We start from the raw sequence: 25,469 nt of genomic DNA on the forward strand, positions 1-25,469 counted from the left end.
TTCGATACACTAAGGTACCCTTTGAACCTTTATCTGAGTAAAAGAAGGAATATATTTGTTTCTCTGCAGCATAAATCCGCAAGTCACTTTTGAAGAGGAACAATCAATAAAAATCTATTTTCAGATGAATAAAGGATATCTCAGTCACTTTTTTCTCTAAGAAAGGCAAAGAGGGTATTGTTGTGAATCAGACATGGAAAGTCAGTAGGAGTTACGTATACAGTCACTTTAAGTGCCAAACATGATTTTATATTTTACCTGAAGAATAGTTTCAGTATCTGAACCAACTGGTTTTTATAAAAAACAATGTATGAACCATCAATTCCTCCATCCATATCCTCAACCTATAGTTGGAAAATATTCTCGATAGATGGCTCTGTATTCACTTTTAAATATGCAATTTTTGTGTTTGTAATTTAATTGAACATTTTCAAAAATTACAATTTTACCAAACATCTTTGGAGACTCATTCTAAGAAAATTTAGCTCCAAAGCTCAATCAAAGTCTTTTCGATAAATGGGTATCAAAAGAAAAATATGAGTTCAAAAATGAGTTAAAAATATGAGTTCAAAATTCACGCCCCTAATATTTAGTCTTAAATATTGTGCTTTCACATCAGCTTGCGACTCTGTTTAAATCTCTAGATTACAGTGCACTCACGCTGATTTAACAGTTCGGTCCTTTTCCGAGAAAGTTGTGGTTTTCAATCTCAATTTGACTTAATCTGCTAAACAAACGTTTTTTGCTATTTCTCTTAATACTTTTTGTCGGTAAATGCGTTTTAAACGAAAAAGTGTTCAAATACAGAAAAGTCTTTATATTAAAAACTATTGAATTAAAAACCGAAACGCGAATGAATTTTTGTTCCACTTGAAATTGTATTAGGTGTTTCGAGATTTGAGCAGGTGCTCAATTGGAACCGGTATTTGTTGGATCAGCGACGCGGTTTAAATTCTTTAAATCAGCCTCTATTCTCTAGACTGACCTGAATAATCTTAAGGATGGTGACGACCAGCTCATGCTGGAGATCTAAACGATGGGAGAAATCTCTGACCAGTTCCTCTACCTAGAATCAATACTATTCTTAAAGGAACTGAAGGTGAAATTTCAAGTAAAACTTCATTTATAAAGGTTTGTATGAACGAGAATTAATGCAAAAACATTGAATTAAAAAAAAATGGTTAATTTCAATCCTAGTTTCTATAAAAAGGGACTTGAGAAATTTTGCCGTAGCAAAATGGAGGAAATTGTCAGAATTAACACCTTTAACTTTTTCAAAAATTTTTATTAACATTTTTCTAAATGAGACTAAATCTATTAGTGCTTTGATAAAAGTTGAGTGTTTTTTTTAGCTTTTTAATGATTTTTTCCAGGATTTCTTTCTACATAAACTATAAAGAATAATTTTTTAAATTAAAATTTTGAAGATTATGGGGATTTTCTTCCCTCCGCTAAAATCCACCATCAAGATTATATAAGGTCCCGACAAAATCTAAATCATTTAGCCGTTTCCATGTTTATTACGAGCCAACAAAAATACCAAACATAGTAAGTATAAAAGGATGGTATAAGTTCGTGCAACTTTTTAACTAAAAAATCCCATGAAATATAAATGGCATTTTTGGAAACTTCTTGATGAATGATGAAGAAATATTACCTTCTTCAAGAATCTAACAACTATCTTGAAAGCATGTTCTCGAACCCTAGAATCACAAACTTTAAAATTACAAGACGTCCATTGGAGTTAGATAAGGCTTCATGTTGCTTATAGTGTTGAGAATTATAGCTGATAGATAATCTCAAAATCAAAATCAATTCAAACCAAATCAGAATTGAAGGGATTTGTAATCCAGATTGAATACAGGTAACTTTATAAGAATTCCCCCCGGCCCCCCTTTTTCTTCCTTCTCTTCGTGGGTTTTACTGTACCGACTGTACCCAACGAACAAAACTGGCTTAAACTACTCGAATTTAGTTCGACTTTTTACTCACAGAAGTTGAGTTTAAGTCAAATTTTTTAGTGGAGTTAATGTCGACTTTGTAAGTCGAGCTTGAGTCTAAATGTTTAAGTCGAGTTAAAGTCAACCTTTTTTTGACTTTTATCAAAAGTCGACATTAAAGTCGACTTTTCTAATCTAATTTTAAACTAGAATTTCATCCCAGTTCTATTTTATGGGTATGCTAAAACTAACAGATGGGTAACTAAGGGGGGTGGGACTGTATTTACCTAGTATATGCTAATACTAAAGGATGGGTAACTAAGAACTCCCCTGCACTAACCAACATATATTCCCATTGTTTGTCCTTTTCCATATATAAACCTAAACAATATCAGTCTTTAAAGTGACCCCACTTTTACTTAATTTTAAAAAGTTAATTTTAAACTTGAAAAACTAGAATTAGACAGAAATTCGAAGGGTATCTTTGTGAATTGAACATGCCACTCTGTAAATGGAGGGTCACTTGAAATTAGGCCTTCAGTCTCTTTCAAAGGAAGGATTTAACAATTGAATAGGCTAGGATGAATTTATCACCTTCATTCTTTTTTAGGAACTTCTTAGGATTTATAAAATATCATAGAAAATAATTAAATTCTATAATTATTTGATGGCTTACCAACTATGCTTTTCTTTATTCTTTCCAACATACAGATGTACAGAACTTTAGCATTATCGGATATTTCGCGGCATTCAGGTCGTCTTTGTTTCACAAGATTTTTTTAAACCTTCAAGTGTTTTACGGCATTGGCCATTGTGATTTTAAGGTTGCAAGCTCCCCAGCAAAAATCGTTATTAATTTTGCCAATTATTTCTTAAGAACTCAAGCTAACAATAAGTGCTGTCCAGTGCTACAATGTACATGTAAAGAGCTACAGTAAAGCATTTGTGAGTTTGAGTGGTAAAATTAAAGCCCAAGGCGTTGCGACACTTTAAAGTGGACCCTGTCCTAAAACTTTATGAAACTTTTTAGAAGCAGGCTGAAAGTTCAAAAAATAAAAGGTGAAACAAATTGTGTTAAAAAATATTTCCTTTGAAATTCTACAACTTTTCCAAGAAAAATCTCAACAATCTTGTCTCTATGAGCTTCAGAATACTAAAAAAATCGTTAAAATTTTTTTTATAAAAAACGGAAATTTTTAATATAAGAAATTCTTTGAAATGTATCTATTTTTTACATCTTTATAAAAATATTTCAATTCATGATTTTTAAAATGATTTTTTAGTTTATTCTAAGGATTTTTCCCTTAGAAGTCAACTCTAAAAGTTTTGCCATGAGAACAAGAAGTTTGCTTGCCACGGTCTTCTCCAGTCGTATCTAAGCAAATTACAGAATCTTAAAAGATTATAACTTTGATAAATGTTTATGATTTTTTCTTGATTCTTCAAAAAAACGGAATTTCTAGAAATTTTGAAAATGACTTTTAAGTTGTCTTTTACATTATTGTGGGCTCATTTCCACTCATCAACAAAAAAAAATATAAATTAGAAGCAAACTTAGAAATTGTGCTTTTTTGAGAATAAAAAGGATCAAGTCAGTCATTAAATCTGTCTTAATGATCTAAATCACGTCATTTTTGGAGAAAGGATTATTTTTTACAAAATATTAAAAATATTTTAATTTCCTGGCTGAATCCTAGCATTAAAGGGTCCCAGGCCGCCTAAAATTTAATATCTATCAAACTTATCAAAACAAAAATTTATTTTTGAAAATCTTTTTATTTGTTAAAAATATGTTTTCTAAATATTTTCCTCGAGAATGTTTTCCCAAAACCCAGGCTCAGAACTCAACTAGAATACAACAATTAATCGATTTAGCAAACTCATCTAATCAATCAATCAATAATTCTAATCAATTTATAAACAGGGTTCTTTATTAGTCAGGTCCAACGAAAATTTCGAAAAAAAGTGGGAAAAGTAAAAAAAAAAATATGACAATGCCGCAAACGTAAATATATTTTTTTTAATATGTTAATTTTAGACCAATAAATCAATCAATAAAAAAGTAATGATTAAGATAAAAAGAAACATTAGACTTTTTATTTTAGCTACCGCTGTTTCGACTGTAATGGGTCCTACCCTCCAATTGTTAACACATTGAAAAACAACATTTTTTAGAAATTTCAATGTTGGAAAAGTAAAAAAGTTTGAGAAAAAAGTATAGGAAAGCACTGTTGTATAATACCTTAGAGTCCACTAGTTGTATTGCAGCATCCAGTCGAAGGGTTAATTGTATAGAATCAAACCCAAGCAACTATAACAGAATTATATCTGTTTATAAATATCGCTTGTTTCTATACAATAAACATCAAAACTTTAGAAATCCACAAATAGTAACAGAAAAATCAGCAAAATTTTAAGTTTTTCATTTATACGAAGGAAAAATGACGGTGGAAAAATTATTATTTAAAAGTGGCACTTTCCATAACCTTGATTAGGGGTTTCTTCAAATATGAAAAATAATATCTTTATGCTAAATATTTTCTTCATCTCAAGTTTATTTAAAAATTTCCTTGATCATACAGTTTCATTTTGTCATGTCCTTTCTAAAAAATATTTTGAATTTTGAATTTTATGCAGTGTTGGGTTGAGACTGAGATTTTTAGTATTTTAAATAGATTGAAATATCTAAGGCCTACGACATTGGGCTGCAAAGATTTAGGGATTAGAAAATTAGAGTTTGTGGCAAAGACTCCTTTGAATTTAAATAATTCATACCTTTGTTATAAATGATGACATTTTAGTAGATGACAGAAGATCAAAGAATATATTTAATGATGACAACCTGAATACCTCTTTAAACAAAACACCTAAATTAGAAAAACTATTTTATTACATTTTAACCCATTGTTATTTACTATAGAAAAATATCAAATGACAGACATTTCTGTGAGTCTTTAAACAGTACGCCTAAATTAGAAAAATTATTTTATTGTATGTTTATACCCATTGTTATTTACTGTAAAAGAAACATTTCTAAAATATGAGCATTTTTTGAAAATATGGGAATTTCTTTTTATGTATTTCTAACTAAAGGAATTAAGTCTTTAACACAAGCCCATATCTTCTAATCCCTATACCTTTTCAACCTGAGGTTTAAACCTTAGATATTTCAAACTTAGATTATTTAATATAATGCAGATTTTATAGTTTAAAATATCTAACCGGTTTACGACTTATTGGGTTGCAAAGATATTAAGATAAAACATCATTCTTTGTTGCAAATACTCAATTCATTTGTGATTATTCTCTTTAAAAAATTCTAAACGCTGAGTTATGTAAAGCAACATTGTTGTTAGATATCCCTAACATCCTGTACTCAAATTCTATCAAAATGATCGAGTCAAAGTTGACCTTTTTTGACTTCATCACTTTCTTGATCGAGGTAGTTTTCAATACAAGCCGCCATTTCTTCAAAAGGTTTGAGGTGGTAGGTTTGATCTTGAAGGTAGTTGATTTGGTAGGATTTAGCCACAAAGTCGAGGAATATGCCAAAGGATTTAAATATAGGGATTAAAGCCTCTTCAGACCTTGTTTCATTCTCGTTGCCTTGATTTATATACTTATAAAGCAATCGGAATAATCAAAAAGAAAATAACTATAAGAGTTTTAGGTTTTTGAGAATAAATATAACGGCATCCGTGTTGAGTTCACACAGTACGCTAGCGTACACTAAAATTTTACAGCTTTTTACACAGCATTTTAGAGATACTAGAAATTCAAGGCGCTTCGCGCCCTTCTTTCTAGGCTTTTAGGGCGCTTCGCGCCCATCTTCTATTTTAATTGTGAACATGTTCTTTTTGTTTACATTTCAAAACAACGATGAAAAAAATTTTGCGGATTTTTAAAAAAAAATTCGCGGATTTTCAAAAATTTAATTTTTTTTACAAAATTAAAAACCTTTAAAACACAAATTTTTAAAATTTCAATCATTCATAAACCTTCCCTGGGGTCCCTAGATGTCCCACAAAAAATTTGGGTCCGATCGGTTCAGCCGTTTTGACGTTTATTGGATACAAATAGACAAACAAACAAACAGACAAACAGACAAGCCAAATTTATATATAGATGCTTTAGAAGGAAAGTAACTTAAAATTACGCTTACAGTCCCTTTAAGAATTACATTTCATAATAATTAATAATCATATAATTTATGATAATATAATAATTCACAATTTATCTTTTTTTTATTGAATATTAGATATATTATAATTTATAATATATATTCCTGTGAGGAGTTTGATGAAGGACTCGATAAAAAGCTCAAACACATTTTTATTATCAAAAATATGCTGAATGTATTCTTTCAATATATTTTTCATATTCGCATATTCTTTCCTAAAAATAATTTTGAAAATAATTTTTCCTACAGAAACTGAATACTTGCCTTAAACTCTAATTTCCTCTCTCTATATCTTTGTGAAAACCTTTGAACAATTGTTCAAGCCAGAATTCCTAGTTCATGGAATCTACAGGACCACATTTAATTAATAGCGCAGACGTGGTTAATCCACCTCTTTAATGCTTGAACCGGGGCACATGAGAAGTGGTTGAACAATACGTCTGCGCGATTCAGCTAGCTATACTTCTTGCTATTCATAAATCCCGGTCCCAGGGTTTAAAGATTTAAAGATATAGAGAATTGGAGTATGAGGAGTTTCTTTTATTAAACGATTTTTAAAAACTTTTAAAAATAATTTTTTCAAATTTTTAAAAGAAAGATCAACAGCATAAATTATCAACCTTTACTTCACAATTTAATAATTTTCCTTTTAAATCCATGATTGATGATTTTATTATGTTTTCTTACTTACACAAAAGAAATAGGATAAATAGTTTCAAAAAAGCAGTAAAATACTCCCTCAGCCTCAACCTTCAACGAGAAATCAAGAAAATTATAATCTCTATAAACAAAAATAGGAAAAAGAAACTTTTTAAAAATTAATATCAATCTACTTTCCGCAGTAGAACGAAATTCAAGTGTACCCTCAATTATGGAGTGGCATGTTGGATACACAAAGATACCCTTTAAACCTTTATCTGAAAAACAATGAGAAGGCTTTTGCCGTTTTCATTTTGTAAGTGTTAATTTCATACCTTTCTCTCTTGGAGAAATACGCATTTCACAGAGAAATCGACAATGGTAAACAAATTAATTGATTTTTAGCTTCAAAAAAGGAAAACTTATTTATTTTTGATCAGATGAATATTTAAAGAGTACGTTCATGAATCAGACATACCCCTCTTTTGTAAATGCACTTTAAATGCAGGACCACTTTAAATTAGCTCATCTTTTTTCAAGAGAAATAATTGCCGAGATCTGAGATAAATTCTGAATTTTTTTTTCGACTTGATTTCTATATTCCTGATTCTCATCTAAAATTCGCCAAAGGGAATCCAGGATTTGTTTCACAAAAACCAGTTTTTTAAAGGGAACCTAAAATAAAAATGGAACTTTACATATTTATAAAATCATTATTTTGCTTCGCAGTCCTTTCAAGGTTTTGGACCAAAATTTTTTTTTTTTTTTGGAAGAGAAAGAAATTGAGTTTTGCCACAAACTCAAATATTCTAATCCGTTTATCTTGGGAACCTGATGGTGTAAACCTTTGAGATATTAAATTTGGAATATTTGATCTAACAAAGCTTATGGTTTGAAATCTCAAAGATCCAAGGCATCGAATTGCAAAGATTTAGGGATTAGAAAATCAGAGTTTGTAGCCAAAACCATTATGACACGTCGTGTACTAAAATTTGGTTATTTTCAGATACGGTGGTAGGAGATTATATTGTTACATATGAAAGAAAAAATGAATCAATGAATCAATGCAACTACTCATTTGATTGAATATTCGACGAGTCGGTTTTTCTTACAATTTATTATTATTTACAAAGATACAAAAACTAAAGGAAAATACTATACGAATCAAATATTATGAATTGAGAACGGAACAGAGTGATGGGAAATCTTCAGGGGATGGTGTTAACTCTGGAGCTGATCTTCAACTAACTATTTTCCCCAGATTTCGCTTCACCCTAGGCTAGAGCTTAACCCTAGTTCCCCGGGAGCTGGCCGGCTATCCCCCCAGCACCCGGGCCTCTGGAATAACGGAACTTTCAGCTTGGCTTCGGTTTTCCGCGTGGCTTGGGTTATTTATAGAATTCACATGCAAACTCAAATAAATCCGTTAGGATTCAAAATAGGATTCAAAAGTCCAACCGAAGGGTAAAAGGGGGGGGGGCATGATACCCCTAGGTAGCTACGATCTCAGCGATCTAAAAAATCCTTGAATCGCTGATCGTAAAAGATCAACAAAATCACACATTGTTACAATATCAATATAAAAAAGACAACTTTCGATTTAAATTTGGATTTATATCAAGTTTTTAAACAGCATGAAACACAAAAACAAAGAAACAAAGAGAAGCTGTCAATCCAAAAAGCTTCTCTTTAATTACTGTAAACTTGTAATTCGAAAAAAGCTTTTTAACAAAAAAAAATCGTATAATAAGCTTTTTGACAGCACATTGATAAAATATGCAGTTTCTATTCTTATTTTCAATAAGACTCAATATACTGAAAATTATATTTTTTTTGAGAAAAATCGAGTACCGGCTAAACTGTATATGGAGAATATGTATTAAATACAACCACGATGATTACTTTATAGTTCTTCTAGGGGCGTACGAAAAATAAAGGGTTTTAATTGCTGAATTTTTGGGTAAAACAAATTAAAAAGGATGAAAAATTTGCCTTTTGACGGAATTTGTCCAGTTTTTCTTTTTTTTCAGATCATCAAAAATATTTTTTCACACAAGTGCTATGCAAATTTTCAGGGTTTTACTTGCGAATTTATGTGTAAAAAATATTAAAAAGGATAAAAAAAATTTGCCTTTCAATGTAAAGCTGTCATTTTTTTCCCCAGAACAAAATAAAAAAATTTCATAAATTCAACCCAGTTTATGAAAACTTTAAACATTTAAAATGTTCTACCTGTGGCTTGAATTGTAGGAAGTTGGAGAGAATACTATAGGAAAAGTCTTTAATGTAAAGAATGAAGTGACATTTTTTTTAAATGTTAATTTTGTAAAAAAAAACATTTTCTTCCAAATATTTTTGATCTAATCTAGCTAACTGTAAGCTCACCTTAATTTATAAAAATAAGTATGTTTACGCGGAACTTTTCAGTGCTAAATATGTCACAACAAAAGAAAACACAAGATACTATAAATCCACTTTAGATGGTTAAACCCTAAATCACTTTGAAGAACTTTCGATTGGGACGGACGAAAACTGTTAGTGTGATGGACAAAAAAAGAGAAGGGTGGCCCGTAAAAAACTGCCGATGACAGTTTTATAATTTTTCGGGAATTTTTTTTTCACTTTTGGGAATGAAATGATTTGAAAATTTTTTCTGTAAAGTGGAATTTTGGGATAATTGATAAAGTGAAAGCCGAATTTTTCCAAACTTTGTTCTGTTAACCAAAAAATTTCCGTTTTCCAGACCGTAAACCGTAAAACTTTTTTGTGTCCTGGAAATGGAAAAAAAACTCCGAATCATTTCCGTACGTAAACTGTAACCCAGAATTACGGTGGAAACTTTAATGATGATCCACTGAATAATATCTAAAAGACTTTCCTCTGAAGGTTTGAGGTTTCCACTTGAGAAGGATTAATGTTTATCAGTTGGAATATACTCGGGTCTTCAGATAGTACAGTAGATTTTAGACAAGTATCTACCTCTGAAATAGATTTATAAGTATTATACTTCAGATAGTTCAGTAGATTTTAGACAAGTATCTACCTCCTGAAATAGATTTATAAGTATTATACTTCAGATAGTTCAGCAGATTTTAGACAAGTATCTACCTCTGAAATAGATTTATAAGTATTATACTTCAGATAGTTCAGCAGATTTTAGACAAGTATCTACCTCTGAAATAGATTTATAAGTATTATACTTCAGATAGTTATAGATTTATAAGTATTATACTTCAGATAGTTCAGTAGATTTTAGACAAGTATCTACCTCTGAAATAGATGGCATAAGTTCATAAATGGACAGCGAAATTTTGAAATGTGTAAAGCTTCTCAGCAGATTTTTCCCCTGAAAGTCTAAAAATTCCGAAATGTTTAATAACGGATAACAACTCTAGTTTGAACATAGATAATATATAATGTATAGAGAAACCCCACCTATACCGACAACCAGAATAAGCTTTATTTACCTAAGAAATCATCCTTTTTGGGGGCAAATTTATTCTTCACATTATATCTCTTCATCTTTTTAGCCTCTGCATCCAGCAAATACGGCATCTGTGCATGTACAGTTTGTTTTTTAACAATCTTCTATATAATAAAGCTCTCCGCTTATATATATATCTTAGCTATAGTCTGCCAAACGGCTGAACCAAATTGGCTGAATTTTTTTAAAGAGAACTCTTGAGAACCATGCGGGAAACAAAGGCTAAAATTTTTTTCAAATTTTTTTAATTCGAATTTTTGTTTAAAAGTTTTTTAAAAGTTTTACTGGCAACGCCTGGTACTATAGTAGTTATATATATAAAATTATATATTTTTATTTATTTTAATGTTTTATTGTTAATTCAACTGCTTAAATTTTAGAAAATCATAGACAAAAAAACTGAGTTTTTGCCACAAACTCTGCTTTTCATATTGTTATATCTATGCAACCCAATGTGATAGACGTTTGATATTTCAAACTATGAATTCTGTTAGATCAAATAATTTGAGTTTGAAATATAACAGGTTTACACCATCACGTTGCAAAGATATAGGGACTAGAAAATTTGAGTTTGTGACAATAACTCTATTTCTCTTTTTGACAATTCTATTTTATTAAGACAAATAAAATACAAATTTTTAAAATTTTGTTACCTTTGTTTGAATGTAATCCAAATGTGTTGGTTCATAATCGTTTGTTGTTTGAAATATTATCAACTGATGAGATATAAAAAATCGAGCAATTCTTATGCGATTCAAGCTATAAAGCAAAATCAGTTTTTAGTTTTCAAATGGGCCTAGAACTGATTTTATTAAAGAATCCAGGCGGTAAGAAAACAAACTATTTACCATGCAAAAAAGGTTTTAAATAATTTGAAAAATTATAAATTAAAAAAAAATTAAAATTGTGGTAAATTTAAAATTTAAAAAATTTAAAATTAAGATAAACTAGAGAAATGTATAACAATAAAACTTTTCATTGAAAATATGCTTAAAAATGTTTTTGTTTTAGGACTTTTTATTTTTTCCTTCATCGTTGAGTCTTGCAAAAACGTATGGTTTGCTCTATGAATAAATATGTCAAAATAAAACCAAATGAATTGAATCTATGCGACAGACTAAAATTTTCTAATCCCTATTACTTTGCAACCAGATAACGGAAATCTTTGATATTTCAAACTTAAATTATTTGATTAAACAGAATTCATACTTTGAAATTTCTAAGGTCTTCTGCATTAGTTTGCAACGATAGGGAAAGGAAAATCAGAGCTTGTGGCAAAGACTTAGTTCCTTTACAAATTCTACGTGTCATATCCAAATGAACTTAAAAGTCATATTTCTTTGTTTTTTTTTTCTCAATAAGAAAGGAATTCAGTCTTCGCCACAAACTCTGATTTTCTAATCCCTTATCTTTGCAACCCAATGCCGTAGAATTTTTAAACTATTAATTCTGTTACATTCAATAATCTAGATTTGAAGTATTAAAGGTTTACACCATCTAGTTGCAAATATATAGGGATTAGAAAATCTATGCTTGTGACAAAGACTTAATTCCTTTTTGAAAAGTGTGAAACAGCCTTTTATGAATAACATTTTTTGACAAATTTCCTGGACTGAAAAGGCAAAAAGGAGAAAGCCACAAGTTTTTTCCCTTTCTTCTCATCGTACTTGTAGATTTTAAATAAAATGTGAAGATTTCTCCAACCCTAAAAAGATAAAAATGTCGCAAGGTTCTGACACCTTAAATGATCTTTCAATTAATAGAATTTCCATTTTTTCCAAAAAGGTTTTCTTGTTCGTATGGTTATCCGCAAGCATCTTTTTGTTAAACCTCTAAAAAACAAACAAAATTTACAATCACAACTTATAGTGTTGTTTTAATTGAAAGAACAATGTTGTAATTTCAAGTGACCCTCTGCACTCTGCAGTCCATACAAAGTTGGCAAGGCCCGATTTACAATAGTGCTCTTAAAAGCTTTTTCTGATATAGCATGAATTTTGTTTATTTAATTGAGGTTTCTCTGCAAAGGTGACTGTCAAATGGGCAAGGGCTGCTATTTTGCTAAAGTAAACTTTTTGCATGGCATAATATAAGACTTTTGGTACATCAAATCATAAAATTTTTATTGAGCTTAATATCTAAGGTCAACAAGGTTGCAAAGATATAGGGATTAGAAAATCTAATTTTGTGGCAAAGACTCAATTCCTTTATCTATAATATTTAAAAAACGGATGAAATAAGATGTTTACACTAGTAAATTCAAAGATTTGATTGAGAAATACCCAAGGTTGTTTAATAAGGTTAGACACTATGGATGCGCTCCAATGTAGGTAAATGTCGTCTTTATTGCAATGGAGACTCTAAATCCTCATATGACGTCACTGATACTTAACTAACAAAAATCACATTTAACAAATTTTGATTGTGCAACAAGTTTGCAGCTAAAAAATACAATTATAATTCAAGTTTTCAAATTTAGATTTCGTTTCTATTTAGTGAGCCGCAAAATTTATCATTCTTGCAAATACGCAGTGACGTCAAATGAGGATTTAGAGTGTCCTTGGTTGAGTCACATATTTACACACATCACATATTAAAACATACCTCATTTACATTTACTAGAAAAACCTCGTTCCATTCTGAAATATTTCCTGCACTAACAGAAGCTAGGCTTGTATACACCCCTGTCTTGGCCCCTGAATAGATTAGTACATTTTTTATATTAAAGGGTTTGTCCAACGTAATTTCAAGTGTTCCTCGATTAAAAAAAAGTTACTTGTCATATACACAATGATACCCTTTTTGTATACATTTGTCTTAGAAAAAACAGAATAGATTATTTTCAATTGCGGTTCTAATGCAGCAGAGAAAGCGAAGTACGACGATGAATTCTTCATGGTCCCCCAGACAAAGGTTTAAAGGATAATGCATTGGGAATAGGAACTGCCACTCTAAAAACGGAGGGCAACCATGATAATAAGTGTACAGTCAGCAGTCGAGTCCGTATAAATCAATTATTAGATTTATTATCAAATTATATCATGTAAAAATAAACAAAAATATAGTACACAAAAAGAAAAAAAGATAATTTCTCTTATGCTTCTTATAAGCAAGAAATCCGTAAGTTACTTGTTTGAAGCAAATGCAAATTAAAATAAACAGTTTAAAGAAACAAAAAATTGATATCTAGTTCATACTTGATCAGACAAAAGTTTTAAGGTTACCGTTGTACATCGGGCATTGCCATCTTTGCAGAGAGGGTCACTTGCAATTACGCTTACAGTCCCTCAAATCTTTTTTTACTACTTGTTTAGACCTGAAAAATCCAGAACACTTGTGTATGAACCATTCCTATCTGGAATATACACCTCCACACCCAAATCAGAACTATCTCCAAACATCTGGAAGTTCTCTAAAAGTAAACATGAGATTTAAGGAAGTCGGGGGAAAAATCATCAGCATTGGAGTACTATTGGAGACCCTCAGGGAAGTATCGTTGGAGACCCCCAGTTTCTTATTGGAGACCTCCAGATTTTTATTGGAGACCCCATATTTTCATTGGAGACCCCCAGGTTTTTTATTGTAGACTCCACGTTTTACCTTGGAGACCCCAAGATTTTTATTGGAGACCCCAAGCTTTTCATTGAAGACCTCAAGATTTCCAATGTAAAGATTGGGGTCTCTAATGAAAATCTGGGGATCTCTAACGAGAGTCTGGTGGTCTCCAACGAGACGTCCATGTGGGTCTCCAATGAGAAGAAAACTCTGTAAGTTGTGACGAATAATTCCATATCACAGCTTTGTGATCTAGAAACTCTTCTTGTTTTTTTGCCCACCCACTATTCACGAATGACAAAAACGTAGCGTCCATACAAATTCGTAAAGTTGCATTATTCCACTCAGATCGTAAATAATTCAATAAAATTTGAAATTAATCACCCAGCATTACAACCTTTGATCATCGAATTCAATTCGATGCATTCCTAAAAAGTGAATATTTAAGAATATTTTTCATTTGCTTTATACAGGGTGTCCCACATCAATTCGGATTGTTTATGGCTCTAAATTGCGTTTTTCGAGACAAATCAGAAGTTTTATAAAGATTAAATTAATTTTAAAAATTGTAAAAGCCTAATATTCAAATTTGCATGCAGTAAACACTAGGTTTTTCGGGTATTAGGTGCGTATTTCAGCATTAAACCTTGAAGATAATCCAATATGATATGGGACGCTCTGTATAAAAACGAGGTGGTTCTGCTCTCTATGTTTCAGGGGTTTGATGTGGTAGAGACATCTAGTGACCAAATAAATCATTGTTTAAAGTACATTGTATATAAAACAAATAAAANGGGTCCCTAGATGTCCCACAAAAAATTTGGGCCCGATCGGTTCAGCCGTTTTGACGTTTATTGGATACAAAAAAACAGACAGACAAGCCAAATTTATATATAGATGTTCTAATGGTCTGAAAATTTAAACCATTTAAAGTTGTTATTCTCAAAAAAAAGATTATTTTGACTCTTTTTTAATTCCTTTTTTTAATACAGTAGTCCCATAAAACTATTTTATACAACGACGACTTTCAGACTTAAGATACAATTTAATTAGTCCAATGGATATGAAACATTGAGAAAAAATCGTCTTCCTTTTCCACAGTTTTATGAGGACCACTGTGAATGCTAATATTTATTTCTAGCTTACCAGTGATTTTAGCACGATTGATGGAAACATAGAGATTGTTGATATTTTCATGAATACTGAGATTATATGTATTATAGAATACATAATCATCATCCTGTATTAACAATATGTATTATAGAATACATAATCATCATCCTATATAAACAATATGTATTATAGAATACATAATCATCATCCTGTATAAACAATATGTATTATAGAATACATAATCATCATCCTGTTTAAAAGAAAGATTAATATTTTTTATTAATCTCGTAGTGGGGTGACCGAATTTAATGGATTTGAGCTATGCCGCTGAACTATCTATCGCTGGACTGGTTCAAATCTTGAAGCACCGATTCAAAGTTAAAGATTCATGAGGATTTGAATCGATGATCCAGGATTGGAACCGGAGGTAAGTAGTTCAGCCACCTCTCCAGTTAATTAAATTCCACCCCATGTTTATGCCAATTTACCACTCTTACAGATGAAACTTTGAAATAACTAATCAATGGCAAAATTTATTAGAAGAATTTCATGTCTGATTCACAATGGAACTCTTCAAGTCCTTTAAACCAAAAATATTGGTTTCAATTAACAAATTGACAACTTTGAATTGTGATTTCTCTACACATGTGACTGTAGGTTTGTATACCAAAAGCAAAGAGAAAAACTAAGCGAATTCAATACTTTTAAGAAGATACTATGATGTCTTGGTTTCTAAGGATACATCTTACAGATACATTTATACAGAAATATACGGAACCAAAGAAATTGAGTCTTTGTCACAAAATCTAATTTTCTAATCCCTATATGTTTTCAACGATATTTCAAACTATGAATTCTGTTAAGATAAATAATCTGAGTTCACACCATCAGATTGCATAGAAATAGAGATTATTAGTGTTAGTGACAAAGACTTAATTCCTTTTACCTTTATATCCTCTTTTGACATCCGTTTACAGGAGAAACAGATTTTATTGGACGTTCTTCTTTCATTACTTTCGATTTGTCTTCTCAAGTATTCCCTAGAATTTAAACCATATTTTCAAGTAACACTTGAAATACACTCCAAACAACATTTTTAAGTTAGAAATGAAACTTTATGCATAATAGTTACAGCATATGAGAAAATGCGCAACTATATTTTGCGGAATGATGTGCAACATTTGTTTAATTCTTCTGATATCCATTATAACTAATAAAAAATTGAAATTATAATTTTGATTCCCCCAGAAAACTTTTTTATATTTTTTTTTAAAGAAAAAAATGTTTAGTCTACATTGATCTAAATATCGTACACTACAGTGAGAACCAGAAAACTCTGGAATAGGAAATCGTCGTTTAGACTCAAGTTATGACTTTAAATAGTCAAATGTACATAAGACACAGCAATTGTGCAGTGGAAACAGACCCATTTCACTTAATCAAACTATTTGCTTTGTGACAACATCAAATGCACTTTAGGATTGATTTAATGACGTCTTCCTATTCCACAGTTTTCTGGCTCTCACTGTAAACCTGATTGAAACATGAATATCTTTGACAGGAAAGACCGAGAGAACAATGTCGTCTTCTTCAAATATCTAAAGTTCATTATTTTGTTCGTAAAATGGAACTTACCAAAGAAATTTGGAAAAGTGGCAAATCTAACATTATGGTAGAAAACATGAAATACAATCGTTGTATGTAATTCATTTAAAGAGACTGTCCTTGTATTTCAAGCGATCATCCATTTATAGATTCACGTGCACGGTACCTTGAACTTTTATCTGATTACAAATGTGGACGAAATCGTCGTTTTTGAAGTGTAAAATTCTGTCAATTTCCTCTATTGATTTTGTTGCAAGAAATCGGTCATTTCTATAGAATACCCACAGCTAAAATTAACCAAATTTTTAAAGAGAAATCATGGATAAATCTCATTCATTATAAATCAGACAAAGTTTTTAAGGATAACACTGTGAATCTGACATGCCACTCTATAAATATATCTATAATAATATTTAAGTACCGTCTTCTCTAGCTTTTTAAAGCAAACTGCGACAGGTTTTTTAGCTTTAGAAGGTTCATTCAGAACAACTAACACAGCAAAGAAGGTGTTTTCTAAAAAAATACAAACTTGAAATTAATGAAATTTTTAAAAAAATAGTTTTTACTTACCTTTCAAATTGTCGCTGAAAAAAATCCGTTTCCTTCCGATTTCCTTGGGCTTTGTCATATCAGGATATACAAAAAATTCTAAAATGATAGAATTGTTAAACTTTTAAACTAACAAGGTTTATAGGCTTTATTCTCAGGGTTTCCATTTTTCTCATCAATTTTTGGAACTATCATAGGTCAATCCTAATGGTCGACACTCGCAAACCTAACAAATTAGAAAATACAACGTAATTCCCACCTCCAATTGTTTGTGACTTGGTCAACCAATGGTTTTAGGAATTGAGAAAAGAGGGAATTCAGAGATTGAACTGATAAAGAATTATTTGACATTGTCATCACTCCGGTTAATTTCCAGTACTCGATCGAATATTAATCAGCTGGGGCAAACTGTACACTGTACATTATACATATACTACATAGTACATACAGCCTATATAATTGAGGCAAACCGGGACAGTACACCTTGTTGCACCGGCTAGTCCTGTCCATAGAGCTAGGTACAGAACAAACTAGGATCGGAAAGGTTGACCCGGCTCGGAAATTCAAATGTACTACGGCTGCCCGTAAAAGGATATTGAATTGCTTTTTTCTTTTATCAATTTTAAATACTGGAAAATTTTTAATTAATTCATGAGCAAACAAATATGAAGATTAGCAGAAACAGAAAAATTAAAAATTAAACCTGTTATGAATCCTTCTTCAGGTCGAAATAAAGCCAACTGGAAATCCAAACTCTGATTTTGTTGTATCGGGAAACTTATTTCATGACTTCTACACATTAAATATTTTGTTTTAAAAATGTGACAAATTCTTTAATAAAAAAACATTTTGGTGTCAGGTTTTCGTAAAGGACAAGAACAGTGATATTAGAAAATTAATGTTTTGAATTATCAAAAATCAACAAAACGAGATTGCTAAAATAAGAAGATAAAAATATTTGGTAAATATTCAGATTTATTGTTTTATTTCTATTTCAATATTTCTTTAATGTACATTTCCCGAAAAACAATGATCTGAAATTGTTTTTACAATTTTAGATTAAAGAAAAGATCTGAAAAAATGTGATTATTTTTGTTACCGCATTGATAGACAGCAATATTTACTCTCCCCTTCATTTTCATCAAACTTAGACCTAAAGCATATTTTATAAAAAAAAACATTGAAATATAAGTAAATATGTAATAAAAGCATATTTTATAAGAAAAAAACATTGAATTATAAGTAAAGATATAATAAAAGCATATTTTATAAGAAAAAACATTGAAATATAAGTAAAGATGTAATAAAAGCATATTTTATAAGGAAAAAAACATTGAATTATAAGTAAAAATGTAATAAAAGCATATTTTATAAAACATTGAAATATAAGTAAAGATGTAATAAAAGCATATTTTATAAGAAAAAACATTGAATTATAAGTAAAGATGTAATAAAAGCATATTTTGTAAGAAAAAAACATTGAATTATAAGTAAAGATGTAATAAAAGCATATTTTATTAAAAAACAACAACATTGAATTATAAGAAGTAATAAAAGCAAATTTTATAAAAAAAAACATTGAAAGACAAGTAAAGATGTAATAAAAGCATATTTTATAAGAAAAAAACATTGAATTACAAGTAAAGATGTAATAAAAGCAAATTAAAAAAAAACAATTTATGATTTGTGTGAAACTTCTCAGATTTTTCAATGTTAACTCTGGATTTAACTATGGAACCATTTAAAAGTTCAAAATTCTCAAAACTAATAAATAACTAAGATATTAAACATAACTTTTCCATTACGCATTTTATAAATTTTTATTTGTTTTTATTTATCCTTCATAAGGAAGCTTTTAAATTCAACAGTTCAGCTCATTAGAGGTTTACACTGTTTCTTCTTGTTCAAATTGAAAGGTTATGAACCTATCATTGGTAGAATCCGTTAAACTCCCAGGAAGGGAGAGAACAGATTTAAAGAGACTGTACACGTAATTTCTTCGAGTGACCCTCTATGCAAAGATGGCAATGTCCGACTTAGAAGCATTTCCTTGCTTAAAAGAAACAATAAGAAATTATCAGAATTAAACACTTTTCAAGTTAGGAAAACGATGTTATCTCCATTATCTTCCACATTGCCAGCTTTGCGTAGCGGTTCACTTGAAATTACGCTTACATTACGCTCAAAATTTCTTGCTTTCAAGTGATTTAAAAAAAAACGTGAAAAGTCGTACGCTGCTGTTAGTTGATTGTTCTGGTAAAGTTGTGCCAGCATGTTGAAGGAAAGTTCTTCAGTGCAGATCCCAGCACATTTATTATCAATTAGAAGCTTCTCTTTACCCAGGATAGGAAGATCTAGGAGGAAAAATTAAAGCTCTTTGAAAAAGACACTCCCAGGTAGACCAGGCCGGGCTTCTTCAGCGTCCCGGACGTCTTACCCGTCTTACCCGGACGCATATTTGGAAATAAATCTTTGGAATGTTTAAATTAGGGTGAAATATGATTTGACGCCAAGAATGATAGATGAAAAGATATCATCAATCACAATAGGAAGATCTAGGAGGACATTCTAAAGCTCTTTTAAAAAGACGTTATGGCGTTTGCTTTACGCAGATTTACTTTGTGAAATTATATTTTGAATATAGTTAAGCCGCTCAGGCTATATAAGGGGCCGAGTCTATTGACGTAGAAAGGAAATGGGGCTAGTTTAAATGTAAAGAGCAAATGTGGTATAGAGTCAATGGTATATGGAGCAATTGTTCAATAGTTTAAACGGTTCATAATCCCATATAGATTAAAGAGGTCTATGTAGAGAAAATGTCAAATGGTCATATCCAAATGTTGTAAATAGCAGTGTTGTTAAAATTATGACCAAAGAGGTTTATATTTTCAAGAAATACCCTACCCCTCACCCATTTCCAAAGATCTGGGGGGGAAAAATTGGACATAAAAATGCAAATTTTTCCATTATTTTCCATACTTTTTACCCAAAAATTTATTTATTTTCCCAAATTCAGCAAATAAACCCCTATAAAAATATACCATCCTCAGGGGAAAAAATTATTTTTAAAAGAGAGGAGGGGGGGGGGAGATTTTTCAGGACATTATACACCCCTGGTTATGATCAATAAAGTCTATACGAAAAATTTAATTTTTACCATTTATTGCCTGAACAGTCTCTTGAGTTAACTTGTCTAGATCAGGGGTTGCCAGCTTGTTTATTAAAGAGTTCCAGCACCTTACAAATTAATAACATCATTTATATTGAGACGCTAAAAAGTATACTGAATTGTTTAGTGTGTAGAGCGTAGTTGTCTAGGGATGGGCATCATATATAGTGTTCAGAGATCGGCATCGTGTTTGATATCAAATTAAATTTTCATGAACGTTGGTGTCGTTCAGAAACATTTAATAGAGCTTTTATAAGAGTCACGGAAGTTCGTAGTAAGATTTTGACTCCACTGGAGACCACCGGAGGGAATTCTTTTTCACTGGAGGGGTTTGAAAAAATACTTTTTACAATTCAAAACTTTACGCAGGGTGATTTACATTCCACTGGAGGGATTCAGATGTCCTTCCTGGGGGGTTATAATTTCACTGGAGGGATTCAGTTATCCTTCCTAGGGGTTTATAATTCCACTGGAGGGATTCAGATATCTTTCCTAGGGGGTTTATAATTCCACTAGTAAAGATTTAAATTGTAAAAAGCATTTTTCAAACCCCTCCAGTGAAAATGAAATCCCTCCGGTGGTCTCCAGTAGAATCGAAATCTTACTACGAACTTCTTTGAGTCCTTTTATAATCCGTAACATTCTGAGGTGTCAGTGCTGAAAAATCTATTTTAAAGCTTTAAAAAATATGATTCCTCACCCATAAAGATTTGTAAGCTTGCCCCACTGTTTAACAAAATCTTCTGTTTTCTTTTTACTATTCTCTTTGATGCTACGAATAGAATCAATTTTTAGTAAAAAATTCCAAATTAAATCAAATTTTTCAATTTTGCAATTCTCAACAATTACCTTCTGTGCAAAAACGCCTTCTTAAAAGTTTTCAAAGTCGTTTTTATCACGCTTTTTAAGTTTACAGATATCTCAGTTTTGAAGGTAGTTCTGGAAATAAACGCCAGGGGGATAATTCCTGTGGATACATCTACTCCATGTCCTCCATGTGGTTTCACGTATCCCCAATCCTTTATAATCAAGATTTAAAGAACTGCAGTGTGATGAGCGAGCGGAGGCCCACAACACCATTTTTTCATCTGCACCACAAATGACGTCAAAACTCGCCAATAGTTCCTCCAACCTTCCTTTTTTAAGTCCGGGCGTTGCTTCTGTGTTTTGAAATGCATTAATGCGCAATGCCGAGAAGTTGAGTTTGCAACGTTAATTTTGGTCGGAGGAAAAACTAAGGTGTGGTGCCTTCCCTCCCTCGTAGTTTACATTAATTTGTGAAACCAACATATTTCGATGGGTCTAAATACAAACTTTTGATATATTATTTGAAGAAAATCCGATAAATTCAAAATGGTTTACATTTTTTCTTGGCGTAAAAGAGAATCGTTTTAAAAAAAAGAGCAAAGTTACAACTCACTAATTGCAATTGTCCTAATAGTTGACTGATTCGTTACAGATAGATAAATAAAAAAACATTCACGAGAGTCTTCACAAGAAAAGTTCCAAAAACTGAAAATTTCTTTTTTTTTTGTCTGTGACCATAACAATAAATTTAAATGTATTACCTTTGTTTTGTACAACAACTGTACCGTATCTCCAGGAAGGAACTCTTTTTTATTATCTACAGAATTATTTTAAATCATATATCTACAGATATATATATGTATATAATGATCACAAAATGCAGGAAATCAACATATGCAACATATAAAATACGCTCCTTATCACCACAATCTACTTTGCGATAAATGATAATTCCGAAAATCGCTGTTTTATAATTTTGAACAAAGCTTTCTGTTTTGGTCAGCGTTTTAATTCGACTTTTATACCTTGGTAGGAGAAAAGAACCAAATAGAATTCAGCATTCACCATTCGAACCCAACCTTCTCCTCCTTCTCCTCCATCCCCTCCTTCTCCTCCTTCCCCTTCTTCCCCTCCTTCTTTTCCTTTTTCTCTTGCTCTTTCTTCATCTTCTTCTCCTTTACGAATCTTTTTCATGACCATAGATATAAGTTTGTAATTCTGAAATTATGCATAAATTTATTTAAATGGCTTTATTTTCTTGAAGGAAAATGGTAAAGCATCATTGGAAAGCTAGATTTATTGTTAGAAAGAGGCAAAGCACCAGCTGTGCTTTTTTAATTCTTATTTTGTTTGTTTGCTTTCAGATCGTCATGTTAATTGGGTCGTCATTATCTATTAAAGTCTCTTTAATAGTAACCCTGCATATAATGTATATGCATAATATTGCAACATAACTCTAGATTTAATAATGATTTAATGAATGTTATTCAAATCTATGCGACATTACTGATACTACTTTGAGCCTTTGAGGCTTTGTAGCTTCTCTAGTTTAAATTTTACACAAAAGATTTTCGAAATTTTAATTTTTGCATGAACTAGTTTTCGTATAACCAATATATTATGTAAATATGAATTGACAAGATTTTATTGCTAATCTTGAAAGCTCTATTTTTATAGTAAAATTATAATTTAAGTTTGATTGATGTTATGGCTACTGGTTGATTCTCATGAGTTTGTTATCATTTATCAATATGATATCAATAATATGTATTTCCGATTTGGAACATGATAACATGTTAATTTCATTTCATTTATTGCAATTATTATTATTATTATTATTATTATTATTATTATTATTATTATTATTATTATTATTATTATTATTATTAACCCTCATAGCGTCCATCCAATTAGGATGAATGTGCATTCTAGACAGATTTTTCATTCAGACTTCTGTCATGGGGGCTCTGGCACATGTATTCAATTTTCTCAGTGCACTAAATGAATAGCAAACTATTTTTTTCTGTTCTTCACTCTTAAGTGTAAGATTTGAAAAGTGAGAAAATTCTGAGTTCTGGGCCCCTCTGGCCTCTTTAGGTCTAGGAAGAGGCATTCCCCTTGCCCCCCCCCCATTATGGCCCTTGCATTAATTTCGTTTTAACATATTGATCATATACGAACAACTGCACGGAATTATAAATTGTATGAGAGATACAAATTCATATAATTTTTCATATAAGTTTTTAAGTCTCGACTTATGTATTTTCAGAAAATTAAACCCCCCAAACCATGAACAACTTTCCGTAACAACTACTTACCTTCAGGCGCGTACACAGGATTTCAGCCAGGGGGGGCAAGATTTCGCGCGAAGAGCGAAAAAAATTTTTTTGCCCCCCCTGGCTGTTTTTTGCCCCCCCCCCTGGAATTGTTTTGTTCAAAAAGTCAATTAACACCATAAAAAGTACACCAAAAAGACAACATTTTTGAGTGTTACTAACCTTATAGAGTCTACAATTTATTCTAAAATTTATTCCTTTGCTCGAAAAACTAACTTTAACTTTTTAACTTTATAAATTTATAAATTTATCACTTAACTCCATCACAGCTAACTAAATCAATAATCACAGCATCATTAAAAAATCATATTTTCACTAATAAACGAAATTTCTTCTGTAATTTTTAGATAGAATTTACTCCATCTACATATTCACCAACTCTTTTAAGCTTCAATTTTCTTGGATTTGCTTGCACAAACATTTCAATGATTTTCTCAGTAGTGAGCCATAAGTGCAAGATCATTAAGTCTGCTCTCCGTCATAGTACATCTTGTGTAATGAAGTATTCTCTTTAGAAGGCTAAAACTTCTCTTTCCTTCATTCGATGTTATNACTAGGAAATTACCGGGTTAGGTTAGGTTAAGACACTTTCTGGACCGAGCGCTGCGGCTAGATGGGCTAGGGGGCCGAGCGCTGCGGCCACAGGTTAGGTTAGTTAAGACTCTTTCTGGACCGAGCGCTGCGGCTAGGACAGGATAGTGGGCCGAGCGCTGCGTCCACGGGTTTGGACAAAAAATCGTTCTCTAGGACATATGCCAAACTAAAGATTTACAGATCCAATCGGATCTAATATTTAACAATTTAAGAAATTATAGCTTAAAAATTTACTCTCTGGTGGTTCCGAATCAGCTAGTTCTTAGCAATATTTTCTCTAGGGATAAGTAGAGCACCACCCCGCGGGGCCCCTTCCAAAATAAATTTATAAAATTAAATTTTATTAATTTCCGCTAAGAAAAAATTTTCCTTGTACAGGCCTGTCAGGATTCCTATTCTACTCATCCTGGCCTGGTCAAGAAATTAAGGAATTATTATGACGCAAATGATCAGGTACTTATAGTGACAGGAGTGTATATTATTTCTCGTATTATCATTTATTTTCTCTGAAGTTTAATTTAACATCCTTGCGCGGAGCGGAAGCGTAGTTTTGTTTATTCCAAATATTGGGGACATAAAATAAACTTTTGGTAAAATGTTTCAAAATGTGTGTAAAAACTTTTTTTAAAATTTCAAATTTTGTACTTTTCCCATATCTTGTCATAATTCATTCGGGCCGGGGGTGGGGGTGGTATGGGGGAAGGAATTCTTAAAAAATATACACCCCTGCAGTTATTGACGATCAAAGCAAGTAAATTATTAAATATAATTATAAAGGATAAGACTTCAAAAACGACTGACTTGAAATATGACGATTTTAAGGTTAAATTTAGTTTTTTGCCTTGAAAATAGTTTTTATTGGATTTGCTAAAGAAAGAATCAAGTTTACCGCCGCAGGGAACCATGAACTTAAGGGAAAAGACAGTACAAATTCCTTACAGTCGTCTCTGAAGTCCCATCCTTTAATGTACAAACGGTGGCACCTGAGAAAAGTTTTATTTGATATTCTAGTACACGTTTTTTAACAGTTTTATCTGGTTTTTTTAGGACAAGTTTTTAACAGTTTTAATCTGGTATTTTAGGACAAATTCTTTAACAGTTTTATCTAGTATTTTAGGACAAGTTTTTTAACAGTTTTATTTGATGTTTTGGGACAGTTTTTTAACAGTTTTATCTGGTATTTTAGGACAAGTTTTTTAACAGTTGTCTCTGGTATTTTAGGACAAGTTTTTTAACAGTTTTATCTGGTATTTACGTCTTCCTATATCTGGGGTTGAGGAGAGGTCTTCCTTTACAGAAAGAATTCTAGGTAAAGTATTCAAATTTGTTTTAATTCATTTTTGAAATTTTAGTTTTTCTCCTTCATATTTTTCCATGATGATTTATTAATAAAATAATAGGGTACCGGCAGACATTTTAATTTATTGACTGGTTTAATTAGTTTGAGAAAGTTTTAAGTCATATAAAATTGAACGATTCAGAATTTTGTTTGTGTGTT

At 31.1% G+C, this 25,469-nt stretch overlaps 1 protein-coding gene across 1 annotated transcript in view; it reads right to left on the reverse strand.

Moving 5' to 3' along the window:
• The window catches only part of LOC111708759 (uncharacterized), a 44,560-nt gene extending 22,305 nt beyond the window's left edge, over positions 1 to 22,255 (reverse strand). The window contains exons 1-36 of the mRNA XM_023482226.1: positions 22,067 to 22,255; positions 21,803 to 21,858; positions 21,084 to 21,253; positions 20,935 to 21,006; positions 20,223 to 20,302; positions 19,299 to 19,419; positions 18,165 to 18,218; positions 17,769 to 17,857; positions 17,087 to 17,164; positions 16,938 to 17,029; positions 16,445 to 16,509; positions 15,858 to 15,951; positions 14,945 to 15,038; positions 13,560 to 13,655; positions 12,848 to 12,939; positions 11,851 to 11,948; positions 11,271 to 11,307; positions 10,897 to 10,959; positions 10,227 to 10,314; positions 9,638 to 9,740; positions 8,992 to 9,025; positions 7,363 to 7,434; positions 6,812 to 6,870; positions 6,226 to 6,335; positions 5,352 to 5,546; positions 4,716 to 4,807; positions 4,183 to 4,251; positions 3,750 to 3,788; positions 3,623 to 3,658; positions 3,244 to 3,315; positions 3,029 to 3,093; positions 2,617 to 2,699; positions 2,228 to 2,321; positions 1,658 to 1,703; positions 986 to 1,066; positions 259 to 344 (exon numbers count right to left, since the gene is read on the reverse strand). Of these exons, the coding sequence (XP_023337994.1) occupies positions 259 to 344; positions 986 to 1,066; positions 1,658 to 1,703; positions 2,228 to 2,321; positions 2,617 to 2,699; positions 3,029 to 3,093; positions 3,244 to 3,315; positions 3,623 to 3,658; positions 3,750 to 3,788; positions 4,183 to 4,251; positions 4,716 to 4,807; positions 5,352 to 5,546; positions 6,226 to 6,335; positions 6,812 to 6,870; positions 7,363 to 7,434; positions 8,992 to 9,025; positions 9,638 to 9,740; positions 10,227 to 10,314; positions 10,897 to 10,959; positions 11,271 to 11,307; positions 11,851 to 11,948; positions 12,848 to 12,939; positions 13,560 to 13,655; positions 14,945 to 15,038; positions 15,858 to 15,951; positions 16,445 to 16,509; positions 16,938 to 17,029; positions 17,087 to 17,164; positions 17,769 to 17,857; positions 18,165 to 18,218; positions 19,299 to 19,419; positions 20,223 to 20,302; positions 20,935 to 21,006; positions 21,084 to 21,253; positions 21,803 to 21,858; positions 22,067 to 22,241 (3,050 nt within the window). The 5' untranslated portion in view covers positions 22,242 to 22,255. The remainder of the gene's footprint in view (positions 1 to 258; positions 345 to 985; positions 1,067 to 1,657; positions 1,704 to 2,227; positions 2,322 to 2,616; positions 2,700 to 3,028; positions 3,094 to 3,243; positions 3,316 to 3,622; positions 3,659 to 3,749; positions 3,789 to 4,182; positions 4,252 to 4,715; positions 4,808 to 5,351; positions 5,547 to 6,225; positions 6,336 to 6,811; positions 6,871 to 7,362; positions 7,435 to 8,991; positions 9,026 to 9,637; positions 9,741 to 10,226; positions 10,315 to 10,896; positions 10,960 to 11,270; positions 11,308 to 11,850; positions 11,949 to 12,847; positions 12,940 to 13,559; positions 13,656 to 14,944; positions 15,039 to 15,857; positions 15,952 to 16,444; positions 16,510 to 16,937; positions 17,030 to 17,086; positions 17,165 to 17,768; positions 17,858 to 18,164; positions 18,219 to 19,298; positions 19,420 to 20,222; positions 20,303 to 20,934; positions 21,007 to 21,083; positions 21,254 to 21,802; positions 21,859 to 22,066) is intronic.
• Positions 22,256 to 25,469: the final 3,214 nt, after the last annotated feature.

Source organism: Eurytemora carolleeae, unplaced genomic scaffold, assembly GCF_000591075.1.
Source record: "Eurytemora carolleeae unplaced genomic scaffold, Eaff_2.0 scaffold880, whole genome shotgun sequence".
NCBI classification, from domain to species: domain Eukaryota; kingdom Metazoa; phylum Arthropoda; class Copepoda; order Calanoida; family Temoridae; genus Eurytemora; species Eurytemora carolleeae.